At 41.4% G+C, this 14569-nt stretch overlaps 1 protein-coding gene across 1 annotated transcript; it reads right to left on the reverse strand.

Annotated features, from left to right (window-relative positions):
• Positions 1–6364: 6364 nt before the first annotated feature.
• On the reverse strand, positions 6365–7790 carry LOC128430637 (macrophage mannose receptor 1-like). The gene is made up of 4 exons (XM_053416743.1): positions 7658–7790; positions 7181–7555; positions 6748–7062; positions 6365–6477 (listed from the first exon to the last, which is right to left on the reverse strand). Exons 1-4 carry the CDS (start codon positions 7692–7694, stop codon positions 6365–6367), a joined length of 840 nt encoding a protein of 279 aa, XP_053272718.1. The 5' UTR covers positions 7695–7790.
• Positions 7791–14569: the final 6779 nt, after the last annotated feature.

Below are 14569 nucleotides of genomic sequence, written 5' to 3' on the forward strand. Positions count from 1 at the left end.
GTGACTGGCAGCATTAACAGATCATTCACAACCAAAGAAAACTACAATAAAATCGTGTGTTCATGTCCATTTGGCCTGAGTTGAGTCATGAAGGTGACAAGGCAACAGTACACAAGTGATGTAGAGCAGAGTCAAAGTCACATAGATGGAAAGGGGAAGTTATGTGGACAAAATTTCCATATGTGAACATCCTTCTCCCAGCTCATGGAAATCCAGTCATTAAAAATATCATACCCAGGAAAAATATCACTGAGGTCACAGAACTTTGTCGGCTGTGTTTCCTGCTCATGCAAACCACTTTATTTTCAGCTTCTGTATCTTTGCTTTGAGCTTGTGCCAATTCAAATTAATTTCTGAATAAACTCGAAAGTGTACTTGAGGTTGTCTGGAAAGCTCCGATCAAGGGCATTAATGATCCCAAACAGCATGATGACCCCCATTATCACCCTTCTTAAGTTGTCCAAGACTCTGATGCCTTCAATCAAGATTCCCACGTCCTCTGGCTCCCCATCCGTCTCTTTGGACAGTGGATATCCAGATGATTGTGAGTGCAATGTCCCTCTCTGCACCCTCAGTGGCGGAGGCCTAAACAACCCAAATACAAAACACTTTTTAAGTACAATGCTGAACAACACGATATAAAATTAGAATCAAAAATATAAAGTAGAACTCTTACATGAACTGCAGTTTCATAGAAGGAAGTTCATCAGTTGTCGGGTCAAAATCTATGGGTTTACGAATGGTGTAACTGAATGTCTTTGCATATAGTTAGGAGTGTTGAGCTTGTATGAACAGAACTTTGAACTAGTTCATGAGAGGTGTGAACGTGCACAACACTGTCGATTCTAATGGTGTATTAAAGTTGTGGTTGTTGGTCTTACTTTGACACCATTATAAATCTTGGAGTTTTGGAGGCCTCTGTTTCAGGCTTTACTCGATTTAGAAGGGCCTGTCTGCAGACTCCATTAGATTCGGGCGATGTCTATCTGCATTTCCACACACTTAATATAGATTAAAAAAAATCATTCCAGTAAGGGCACATACATGATAATATTTCTTTATGCTGGATATACAGTTAGGTCCATAAATATTTGGACATTGACAATTTTCATCATTTTGGCTCTGTACATCACCACAATGGATTTTGAATGAAACAATCAAGATGTACTTTAAGCGCAGACTTTCGGCTTTAATTTGAGGGTATTTACATCCAAACAGGTGAACGGTGTAGGAATGACAACACATTTCATATGTGGCACCCCCCTTTTTAAGGGACCAAAAGTAATTGGACAATTGGCTGCCCAGCTGTTCCATGGCCAGGTATGTGTTATTCCCTCGTTATTTCATTGACAAGGAGCAGATAAAAGGTCCAGAGTTCATTTCAAGTGAGGTATTTGTGTTTGGAATCTGTTGCTGTCAACTCTTAATATGAAGTCCAAAGAGCTGTCACTATCAGTGAAGCAAGCCATCATTAGGCTGAAAAATCGAAACAAACCCATCAGAGAGATAGCAAAAACATTAGGTTTGGCAAAATCAACTGTTTGGTACATTCTTAAAAAGAAAGAACGCACTGGTGAGCTCAGCAACACCAAAAGACCCGGAAGAACACGGAAAACAACTGTGGTGGATGACAGAAGAATTATTTCCCTGGTGAAGAAAAACCCCTTCACAACAGTTGGCCAGATCAAGAACACTCTCCAGGAGGTATGCGTTTCTGTGTCAAAGTCAACAATCAAGAGAAGACTTCACCAGAGCAAATACAGAGGGTTCACCAAAAGATGTAAACCATTGGTGAGCCTCAAAAACAGGAAGACCAGATTAGAGTTTGCCCAAAAACATCTAAAAGAGCCTGTACAGTTCTGGAACAACATCCTATGGACAGATGAGACAAAGATCAACTTGTACCAGAATGATGGGAAGAGAAGAGTATGGAGAAGGGAAGTAACTGCTCATGATCCAAAGCATACCACCTCATCAGTGAAGCATGGTGGAGGTAGTGTTATGGCGTGGGAATGTATGGCTGCCAATGGAACTGGTTCCCTTGTATTTATTGATGATGTGACTGCCGACAAAAGCAGTAGGATGAATTCTGAAGTATTTCGGGAAATATTATCTGCTCATATTCAGCCAAATGCTTCAGAACTCATTGGACGTCGCTTCACAGTGCAGATGGACAATAACCCAAAGCATACTGCGAAAGCAACCAAAGAGTTTTTTAAGGCAAAGAAGTGGAATTTTCTGCAATGGCCAAGTCAATCACCTGACCTGAATCCAATTGAGCATGCATTTCACTTGCTGAAGACAAAACTGAAGGGAAAACGCCCCAAGAACAAGCAGGAACTGAAGACAGTTGCATTAGAGGCCTGGCAGAGCATCACCAGGGACGAAACCCAGTGTCTGGTGATGTCTATGGGTTCCAGACTTCAGGCTGTCATTGACTACAAAGGATTTGCAACCAAGTATTAAAAGTGACAATTACATTTATGATTATATTAGTTTGTCCAATTACCTTTGGTCCCTTAAAAAGGGGGTGCCACATATAAAATGTGTTGTAATTCCTACACCGTTCACCTGATTTGGATGTAAATACCATCAAATTAAAGCTGAAAGTCTGCACTTAACGGACATCTTGATTGTTTCATTTCAAATCCATTGTGGTGGTTTACAGAGCCAAAATGATGAAAATTGTGTCAATGTCCAAATATTTATGGACCTAACTGTATGGTGCTGTCTGGTGAAGCGTATAGTTACAACCTGAAATCTTTTTTGCATGGGCTTGACCTGTGCTGTGGGTCTTTGTCATTCCCTTAGTATAAGACATAATAAGCTGTAACATTATTAACGGATTTTTGCGCAGAGCTCATCGAGTGTTTTACACTTTAGCAGTGGTGTATAAAGTACTTGAAAGCCATACTTGAGTAAAAGTACAGATATCTTGACAGATACCTGAAAGTAACTTCGGTAAAATTAAAAGTCACCCGTCAGAAAATGACTTGAGTAAAAGTCTTAAAGTCACTCATATTAAATGTACTTAAGTATCAAAAGTATTTGGTGTTGAAATGTACTTAAGTATCAAAAGTACAAGTACCAAAATTAAAAATGCAAAGGGCGTTTTATAGTAGGCCTATACCAGGGGTGTCCAAACTACGACTCGCGGGCCAACTGCGGCCCGCCATCCATTTTTAATTGGCCCGCATCATTGTCTTTGAATATAATATATGAAAAAAAAACTAACAACTTTTTGAAACTAACAATTTAGTAGCACTTAAATGGCACTTACTTACAGCACTTTGTTTTGCTTTATTTTTGAGGAAATTTTACTTTCTTGATTCTTGTTGCTCTGGGTTTGATGCACTTAAGGCCGGCGCATGCTTCTGCGTTTTCATAGACATGCAAGAAGGGGTACGCAAGCACGCAAGAGCCCTTTGCGTGCTTGCGTACCCCTTCTTGCGTGCGTTGCCAATTTTTTTTAACTATACGACTAAGGCTGTGATTGGTCCGCTAACTATATCCTTTCCGGAGTCACATTTCCGGTTTCATGCCTCATAATACCGGCAGAAACCACAGAAGATTTAGAAGAACAAATATGGACCAAACAGAAGAGCGTTTGGCAGAAGAGATCCGAAAGTATGACCACTTGTAAAACCCGTCATTGACGGAATCGAAGGACACGCAGATGGCCTGCAATTCCTGGAAGGACATCTCGGCTAACGTCGGTTTGCAGGTCGACGAAGGTACGAAGCTGTGGAGAAAGATCAGGGACAAAGTTGTCCTCCAGAAAAAGTAATAAACAGTCGATGATGACTGCCACACACAAAGAAGGTGTCTCTAAGGTCGTCTCCGACAAAAAACGTTACTCCACCTACTGTTCTGGCGGTGAATTGCTTTGCAACAAGCGCAACCCTTGGGAGAACCATAAATTAAGACGAGCTGCTTAAAAAGTTACAGTTGCAGAACCATAGGCCGGCCTTTATTGTAAGTCGCTTTGGATAAAAGTGTCAGCTAAATGTAATATAATCGACAACGGACCACTGTATTGCACTTCTAAGCCCTGACTTGCCAGCTGTCCCTCAGAACGCCGCCGAGTCACACTGTGCCGCCACGCCCCCCTGCCCTGGAGCGAGTCACACGCTCCAGGGCAGGGGGGCGTGGCGGCATGAGTGGCCCAGTCTTCTTTCGTATTTTTTTCTGAATGTGGCCCTCCGGACAAAGAGTTTGGACACTCCTGGCCTATACAGAAATAAAACAACCCAAAATGCTTCTCCTCAAGACGTATTTCACTGAAAAATGATAACAATAATATGCATATAATGTATATAATGTATAATTTTACAAATTTGGAACCCTAGATGCTGAGGTTTTTAAATAGTAATGGACTAGTGCATCTGAACTTCTAGAGACAACACAGAATCAACACAACAGAATAAACAAGTGTGTGCCTAAGAACATTAATAAACCAAAGTATAACCACTGAAACATTCTGTAAATATCACTAAACATGGACCTTTCATCAGTAGCAGGAGTGATACACAATGCCCCTTATGATAACTCAGCAAAGGGAAACAAGTTGTAGGCACACAAATAAGATAGTTTCTCTTTTGTTAAAAAACTGCACTTTGCTAGTACAGAGAAGAAAAACTCACTGGACAAAGTTTTGCTGCCAAATTTCAGACAGAATAATAAAGACTGAACTGAACCGAGCACCTGGATCATTCTAAAGGAAATAATTGGATGGGGAATGTGCTGGTGTTGATTAAGTCCCTCCTCTTTGTACACACGTCGCTATAGGGAGCCATTGGATGGTTTAGTGAGGTCCTCGGATCGGCCCCTCCAGAGTGGGTCACGCCCAAGGTGGAGCGCCGAGAGGACGATCAAACTGGACTCTAGAGGAAGTCAAACTCTTAACAAGGTTTCTGACGGTGAACCTGCGGAGGGATCATCACCGGTACAGCCTGCACGACCCCGGTCCCCCCCTCCCCCCAACGGCACACACGCCGCCGGCCCTTTAGTCTCCATTATTCTTTGTTCTCAACATCTGTTACATTAATCCGTTAATTAACATCGGAAGGACTAATTACATTTTCCTTCCGATGGAGACTCTCCCTGTATCTGGTGTTAATTAGACATTCTTCCCGGGCTGCATAAAGTTCCTGATGCTCTTTATACACAGACGCACAATTTAAGCATATAAGCACACAAAGGCTAGTTTTTCTACAACATCATTCATTGGTATGGTTTAACTGCGTACAGTGACAGTGGTGTGTATAAATGCAGATAAAAGTTAAAGTCAAATTTTTAAAGCTCAGTTTTTTTTTTCTTGTCAGATCTTTTCTCCTCCTTCTGGAAAACTTTCCCATCAGCCTGTTCTTTCCACTTCAAGGTGACGCCACTCAGTCCGTTCTCCTTCAATCTGTCCTGGAGCTGAAAAGCAGAAATGGAGACTATTTGAAATACTTTTAACAGATTCCTTTGCTCTCTAAGAAAAAGAGTTACGTGTTTTAAGTCAATTTAATTATATTTATATAGCGTATATATCACAATATACATAATATCATCTCAAGGCACTTTACATAGAAAGTCAAGACTTTACAATGTATAGAGAAACCAAACAGTTCCCACAATGAGCAGCACTTTGGAGACTGTGGAGAATAAACTTCCTCATTAACTGGAAGAAACCTCTAGAACCAGACTCAATGTGGGCCAGAAGGAGAGGGGGATGTAAAAGAGGGGATAGAAGAGAGAGACAGGAAGAGAGGGGGAGAGAGAATAGAGAGAGACAAAGAGGGATAATAACTCATGAAAGATTTTATTAGGGACAGCACTAATAATTCATATAATAATAATAATAATAATAATAATAATAATAATAATGATAATAATAATAACAATAATTAAAAGGAGAAGATTAAGTATTGTATTTCTTATTGCTCTGAATCCTGCTGCTCTGGACACATAAACCGCATCAGGTCCCAAAGTAACATTTTCTTTTGAGTCATTTTTGGTCTTTATTTGAAAGATGATATTTACATGGACACTGCTCTTTCGTGACAGGAGCTGTAACTGCTCAGCTACCAAGATATTTGTCTGATGGAAGTTTTTATTTTGTGATTTTCACATAGCATTCATGCCAAAATCAGGATTTATGTTTTCTGTTCTCCAGTAAAAAACTGCAGATCTACATTAGCAATACCTGGAAGAATAATCTGTCAAAATAATTATAGGAGTCAACATGATTATAACTCTTATTTCCATTGTTGTGGTTGCTTTAAAAATGTATTTTCCATTCACTCGTCTACTGCATGGTTAGTTGATGATGTCAAATTCTGTAATACATCTGTCCAGGGTCAGTGAATGAGTAAATGTTTCAGGGTGGATTTTGGAGACTTGCCTGTTTCAGAATCTGTTCTTTCACAGCAGGCTCATTCAGGTCCAGAGAGGAGTCCTGTATCTTCACCTTCACCAACGACTTCACTGATGCTTAGACAAACAACGAGGAGAGAAACAAAACACACGTTTAATGTTGTGTATAGTTTTGTGAAACCTACAGTTAATCCTGTGGAGAACTACTCAGATTTTCGATGTAAAACACAGAGTGAGGAACCTCTGGTCTCTGGGCTGCATGTTGCCTACAAGACAGTTTGGTCAGGCGTGTCAGAAAACTCACAAATAAGCAAATAAGCAGCAAAAAAATTTAAAAAAGATTCTCACTTGGGATGCTATAGCAGACAAATGGTTTTCTTTGTTTACAGGAAAATAACCTCCAGTTTCCTCCCTTCTCCAAATCTGCCACACCACATACGACTTTCTTCCAGCCAAGTGGGTTGAAACCGTGATACCAGGAGCTGAATGAGTAGTCACTCCCGTCGGACCAGTAAATTTGAGGATCTCTGTACAAACCGATCCATGCCGTTTTGAAATTTGTTATCAAGTTCTGTGTCTTGTTGTTGTCAGCGTCGTTCCTCAGAGTGACCAGATCTGTGTAGTATTCTCTGCAGTGCCTCTGAGCCTCAGACCAATTCTTTACTGTATTCACTGGCACAAAGTCAGAATCCTCTAATGTTCCTGCAGTTAAGTTTGAGAAACAAAAGAGGGATTGTTGAGATCACACAATAGTTTTCAATCTTATATTTTCATCTTATACATTATGTTTTTTAAAGATCAATATCAAGCACATCATTACCATTGTAGCAGACAAATGCCGTCTTACTATGGCAGCCATAATCATGCCATGTTACATCCTGTTTCTCGGCCACACAGAGCTCATTGGCTAAATTATTGTTTGGTTCACCATTACCCCAGTTCCTATATTCAGCTCCACTCTGGTTGAACCCATCTGACCACTTCCAGTCAATATGACTGTACAGGCCAATCCAAACCTCGGAGCTGTGACCAGCAGCAGAAACTGTGTCTTTAAGTTTCTTCATTTCTTCAGTGTTTTCAATAGTGGCCAGGTCTGTGTACTTCTCTCTGCAGTAGCTCTGAGCTTCAGTCCAAGTCTTTGCATTAGACATAAAGTGGTACTGATGGAGGAGGCATGTGGAGAAGGTGAGGCACCCTGAGGATGAAACCAGTTGTTTTTGTTATGAATGAGGACTCTAATTAATCTCTATATTCAGATTTCCTGTTAGACATCATACAAAAAGTTAGATTCACTGACCTGAGAGACACAAGACACCAATGAAGATCCCTTCCATCCTGATGCTGCTCTGTGGACTGTCTGGGCCAGTGTTCACCTCTAACACCTAACTTAACTAGTTCTACTGCAGCTTTAGGGAAATGTAACACCAGCTCCTCCTCTTCTACTGACAATAGTTAGTGTTCAGTTGAACTCTTTATGCAAAAAAGCAAAGATGCAAACAACAAGTTTTTTTTCTCATTTACCTCTGGAGGCATCTCACTATGCAGATAGTTCTGATCGTATCTGACCCAGACTGGTCTCTGCCTCCACCCCTGTGCAAGTGGTGAGTGATTGAATGTCTGTTTCTCTTGCTCACACCGTGGATCCAATGACACCTCTGTGAAAGGGATGTTTGAAATGTTTATCTATTAATGTTTTGATCACCTCTAATTCCATCCAATATGTAGATCAGATGAAAATAATGATGAAAAGAGGAGAAAAATAAATGCTGATGAGGAGTTTTATCATCATTATACTGCTATCATCAATGCATTTTTTTATTATAACAACCAGTCTGACTCTCCCTCTCTCTCTCTCTCTCTCTCTCTCTCTCTCTCTCTCTCTCTCTCTCTCTCTCTCTCTCTCTCTCTCTCACTCTCTCTCTCTCTCTCCTCTCTCTCCTCTTACTCTTCGGCCACTCACATTGAATAATTTTACAAGGTCTCAACTTTACTATTTAAAGTGCCTTGAGAAAATCTATTTCATGATTTAGTGCTAAACAAATGATATTGAACTCATTACAGAATTTCATATCCTCAGGCTGTAACCCCTCTGGATATTGAAGCCTGCCTTCAGGTATCCAGTGTTCATCTTTACAACATGAATGTGTTCATGGAGACACAATTTGCACCACATGTCTCAGATCCAGTCCTTCTAGGCCCGAGCACCAACTCAGCCCCAGCATGTAGTGTGTTTCCTGATCTCAACCAAAAACAGCAGCTCTACAGCAGCAATGCCTGGAAGAAATATTCAACCACAGAAAATAATTCAAAGAAGTCAACATGATAACTCTTGTTTCCATTAGTCTGGCTGCTTTGTATTGTTAATCCTCTCTGGCAGGAGTTATTTGTATTCACGCATCTCCCTCAGGGTTATTTAACTCTGTATTACATCTGTCCTGGGTCTATGAATGTGTTTCAGGGTGGATTTTGGATACTTGCTGATTTCAGAATGTCTGCTTTCACAGCAGGGTCCTTCAGGTCCAGAGGAGTCCTGCAGCTTCACTTCAAGAACGAGGAGAGAAAGAAAAGTTTACAGTTTACAGAGGTACTAGCTTTGTGAAGAAGTACTTGGATCTTTTATTCACAACAAAGTGAGCAACCTCTGATCTCCAGTCTGCATGTTGCCCACAAGACAGTTTGATCAGGCCTGTCAGGCAAATCACAAAAACAAGCAACTCAGAAATACATTTTCACCATGTTGTTGTTTGCCACTTTCAACCTGTACAGTTTAGTTCTCTATAAAAAACATGTTTAACTCATATGAGGTCTCCCTAACCTTTGACCACTGAAATCTAATCAGTTCATCTGTGAGTCTATGGCTGTGTTTGAAGTCCCTCACTAATCACTGTATAGTGCACTATATTGTGAGTTCGCCATTTTTTACTTGTGTCTGATTGTTTACTGATTTTGTAATACCCTGTGTAATTGACTCATTGTTTCCCACAATGCATCATGAAAAGTAGTGTACAACCAATGGTCACTAACCCAAAAATGTATCCCATCATGCATTGCACTCGTGGTGAAGAGACGGTAGGAGTGAGGGCAGCAGGAACAGCCCGACCTGTCGCTCTAATGTAAATAGAAGCAGAGCAGTGCATCACAGCACAAAGTGTTGGAAACAAGTTTATTTACACATTTAAAGATGATCATCCAATATGTGTTTTTACTATAAAGCAGCAAAACAAACATTAAAAATTTACTTTGGGATTTTCAACGTTGTTCTACATTTTATTCCTGTGGCATATAGCAGTCAATTTTGGACTTTTCAATTCAGTTTTGATCTTGTGTTTGGACTTTGTTTCTGTATATTTTGGTTTTTGGATTTGTACTCTGTGTTTTAATCCTCCCCTTCCTTGTGTGTCCCTCTCCTCAGCTTAGTTACGTCCATGTTGTGCCATTTCCTGTTTTATTGTGACCTTCAATTCCCCCCATATTTCATTGTTGGTCACTTCAATCTTGTGATTGTGTGCACCTGACCTCATGTGTTTCACCTGGGTTCAGTTATTCTGTCTGTGTCAGGTCGTCTCTTCACGTTGGTTCTGTTCAGTCCAGCTCCTGTGTCTCTGGTTTGAGTTTCAACTCTTGGATCACCTTAGTTCTCTTACCAGCCTTCTGAGTATAGTAAAGTACTAGTAAAGTAAATTTAAATATAAGGGGCTCATTTCTGGGCGAAAGAAGTCAAAATTTTGTCTAATTTAGATGAAACAAACTCGTTAAATCATCAGTAGGGTTATTTAAAATAAATGATCTGCCAATTGATCCTTTCACCAAAATCTTACACACTGAACCTTTAATTCATTCCATGTTTACTTTTGGCTCTATAGCTTTGAACACACCCCATTTAATTTTTTTTTTTTTTTTTTCTCGTTCAAGCACACTGTGTTCTTCCAAAAAACCTGGAAAATAAAAAAAGATTAGTTTATTTAGACAACTGACAGGACCTTACCTCATGAAACATGCCTCTGAACTGGGTGAGTTGTGTGATGCAACAATATGATCGATGGTTAAATTCCCATGTATTAGTTTTCACTATAACTGACATTCATTGTCTCAATAGCTGCTTCTTTCTGATATCTCTCTCCCAGCAACTATAATGGGGGAAGGTTCCTGATGCTCACAGAGGAATCAGGGCTCCTCCCTGGTTTTCACATCATGGACCATAGAAAGAATTCATAAATCTTGTTTGGGTCCAGGAATTTTTTCACTTTCTTTAAGATTACGAGATGAGAGTGTTTGATAACATTTTTGATGATTTTTGATGATTTCTCAGGTAATAATTTATGTATGTTTATGTATCTTGACTGAAAAAGAAATCAAGCGTGATTGGTGAAACTTGATTGAATTTAAGGGGACTGTTGGGCCTTGGTGGAGTTATGCAGTTTACTTAGTGGCACTGTAGTCTGATCATAGGACCAAAAATTCCCACCAAGCTTATTTTATAAAGCTGTGTTATGTTTGCAAGACATCCACAGTGAGCAAGAAGGGAATCAGAGATTCTGAGGCTGTGTCAGAGCTGTGCTGAACCGGGATGGAGGAGAACAACACGTTCCTCTGAACTCCCCCCTGACCCCAACCATCCTGAGACTGAGACAGACTCCTGCAGTACACCAGCCAATCCACTGTTCAGTTACACTTTCTGAAAAAGTGAAAGTAAAATTCATTAGATAACCTGAAATCAATGAATTTATTTTAATTGTAAAAGATACTTCCTGTATCTGGCTACATTAAAAAAACTCATTGAGTGTACTCATTTCAATTGTCGGCAGGTGTTCCATATAGTAAATATTTTTAGCTCCAACTCAATTTAATAAAATCCCTGCAATATCATTTCTTCTCATTAGTCCAACTAATTTCTCTCACATAAAGCTAAAATAGCATTATTACATTAACTATTTGATTAGTTTAGCTGATTTACATGACACCAACTTATCTTTTTTAGGGTTAGGGTTAGGGTTAGGGTCACACAGACAACTGAAAACCTCACACACAAAATGTTAAACCTGACACTCCCTTTGCAAGATGACTCTTTGCCATCAAATCTCTTACCTGTTCACAAAATGGAACTCGTGTTTTCATTTGGTACACACAGCCATATTTTCAAATGACACACACATACCATTCATTGGGAACACACAACTAAGCATTTGCTTGCACACTTCCAAGCATTTACAGCACACTGAAGTGCAAAATTGAAAACACAATCATCAAAATGAAACACACCATATGAAGGAATGAGCCATTTCTCCTTTTGTAAAATGTCTCAGTGTAGGCCTACTTTTTTCATAGTCAAACATAAGACAGCACACAAATATGCAGCATAAAAAGGTTTATTTCGGTACACACAGAGAACAGTACAGAACTGTAAACCGGCCTACTCCCCCCCCCCCCCCCCCCCCCCCCCCCCCTTCACAAAAATGTCAGTTTTTCACAATCGTCAACACACGTTTTTCAAAACAATAACGGCTTTCTCAAAACTGCTCACAGAAAACTAAAAACCTCACAAACAAAATGCTGACAGGCATCGACACTCACGTCTCCACAGGCCTCCTCCATGGCCTGGAGCTGTGGGACCCGGTCCTGTGGGTTCCGTTCATACACCTCCCACCTCCAAGCTGAAAATAATTCCTCAATGGGATTCAGGAAAGGAGAATAAGGTGGAAGGTATAGAATGGAAAAATGTGGGTGGTCCTGGAATCACTCACGCACTTGAGCAGCCCGGTGGAAGCTCACATCGTCCCAGATGACAACGTGATCGATCCGCTGTGAGTCATCTGTCTGGTCAGGTGGTACCAGCAGGTCCTGCAGGCCATCCAGGAAGACGAGGAGACGGGCAGCGTTATAGGCCCCTAGCTGGGCATGGCGGTGCAAGACCCCATGGTGATTCATTGCAGCACACATTGTGATGTTCCCACCACGCTGGCCGGGGACCTCAACAATGGCCCGCTGGCCAATGACGTTTCTGCCCCGTCGCCTCCTCTTCACCAGGTTGAATCCCACCTCATCAATAAAGATGTACTGGCACAACACATGAGCTGTGTCATGCTCCTGGATCCACTGACACAGACAGCATGAGAATGCAAGTTACAGTATGGACACAGAGAGGTCAACACAGTGGGCTACAGTGAGACACTGTAGAAAAGGAACAATATTGGATTACAGGTACAATACATGCATGTGTCAGTGCTGAATGTTGGTACTTACAAGCACAAACTCTCACCATAACTCCTTGATGGCTGTGTTCCGTTCGAATGGGACCCTGTACACTTGATTCATCCGCATGGCATTCCTATGAAGAATACAGTCCAATGACGGTCTGGACGTTTCTAAATGTAGCATGGTCAGCCAGGATCCTAGTTTTTATTTGTCTGAGTGTGATAGAGTTGTTCTCACAAACCATATCTACAGTTTCAGTCTCCTGTTCGGCTGTGTAAATGCGGTGAAATTGCTCAACAGACCTGAATGTGTAGAGATTTGAGTATTTGTGTGTTGTAGGTTGATGCTTTGAGATTTTACTTGAGAAGTGTGTGCAACAACTGAACATTGTGTGTAGTGTTTTGACAACAAGGTGATGTGTAATAAACATCAGAGTGTAAACAAGGAAAGTCAGAGTCTAATGCAGATAAGGGAGTGTGAAGTAGTGCCAAATTGGGCCGAGCGATTGGTACATTAAGTGAAGGTTGTGCAAATTGTGCCGAATTTTAGCTTTTTGTGTGTTAACAACTGAGAAAAACTGTAATAATGTAATATTGCTTTTCATCTGATCCCCGGCTAGACACATGAGACAAACCTCATTTGAGTTTTTTTTATTTTAAAATGCTCATAAACTGGCGAAGTAAAAATCTACCAACATTGAAAACTCTTTGTTTGTTTGTCATACAACAAATATCAAGAAGCAAACTGATCAGGAAATGAAAGCAACAGAATCCTGACAGTAATCCTGAATTCCACATCCATACAAATATATATATATTTTTATACTTAGAATATATTAACTTTTACTTGAATACACTTTTTTTTGTAATACTAAACCTTTTGAAGTGCACTGGAAATGGTAATCTTAACAGCTCTGTAGCAGAGTGACTTGCAGCATTAAGAGGCCAAGAAAACAACAGTGTTCTCTTAATATGCAACATGACATCCATACAGCCATAAAGAAGCCAATTTACAAAGAAATGTCTCCACTTGGGTCCATGCATCGAGCAATATTGATCACAATTGTTCAGAAATAGCCTTTCACCAGTTTGACTCTCATGCCCAGCTCTGTAGCTGGTGAAAAATAAATGCCTAGCAATCCCCCAGTCCCAAAAACAACAAGGCAAGTAACTTGTTGGTCTTTAAGTCAAAATAATCTCATCTCTCATCTCATCTCATTTTCGTCCGCTTATCCGGGGTCGGGTCGCGGGGGGAGCAGCTCAAGCAGGGGGCCCCAGACTTCCCTTTCCCGGGCCACATTGACCAACTCTGACGGGGGGATCCCGAGGCGTTCCCAGGCCAGTGTTGAGATATAATCTCTCCACCTAGTCCTGGGTCTTCCCCGAGGTCTCCTCCCCACTGGACGTGCCTGAAACACCTCCCAAGGAAGGCGCCCAGTGGGCATCCTTACCAGATGCCCGAACCACCTCAGCTGACTCCTTTCTAAGTAAAGGAGCAGCGGCTCTAATCCGAGTTCCTCACGGATGGCTGAGCTTCTCACCCTATCCCTAAGGGAGACGCCAGCCACCCTTCTGAGAAAACTCATCTCGGCCGCTTGTACCCGCGATCTCGTCCTTTCGGTCATCACCCAGCCCTCATGACCATAGGTGAGGATAGGAACGAAGATCGACCGGTAGATCGAGAGCTTTGCCTTGCGGCTCAGCTCTCTTTTCGTTACAACGGTGCGGTAAAGCGAACGCAATACCGCCCCCCGCTGCTCCGATTCTCCGGCCAATCTCACGCTCCATAGTACCCTCACTCGCGAACAAGACCCCGAGGTACTTGAACTCCTTCACTTGGGCTAAGGACTCATTTCCTACCCGGAGTAAGCAATCCATCGGTTTCCTGCTAAGAGTCATGGCCTCAGATTTAGCGGTGCTGATCCTCATCCCAGCCGCTTCACACTCGGCCGCCAGCCGATCCAGTGAGTGCTGAAGGTCACAGGCCGATGATCCAATGAGGACCACGTCATCTGCAA

Source organism: Pleuronectes platessa, chromosome 23 (genome assembly GCF_947347685.1).
Source record: "Pleuronectes platessa chromosome 23, fPlePla1.1, whole genome shotgun sequence".
NCBI classification, from domain to species: Eukaryota; Metazoa; Chordata; class Actinopteri; order Pleuronectiformes; family Pleuronectidae; genus Pleuronectes; species Pleuronectes platessa.

What these genes read in the sequence shown, in the direction of transcription:
- LOC128430637 (XM_053416743.1), bottom strand. Translation starts at nt 7,694, where the DNA reads ATGGAAGGGATCTTCATTGGTGTCTTGTGTCTCTCAG. An exon ending in TGGTGTCTTGTGTCTCTCAG is followed by an intron (nt 7,556 to 7,657) that starts GTCAGTGAATCT and finishes TTTCATCCTCAG; the next exon opens with GGTGCCTCACCTTCTCCACA. An exon ending in GGCATTTGTCTGCTACAATG is followed by an intron (nt 7,063 to 7,180) that starts GTAATGATGTGC and finishes ACTTAACTGCAG; the next exon opens with GAACATTAGAGGATTCTGAC.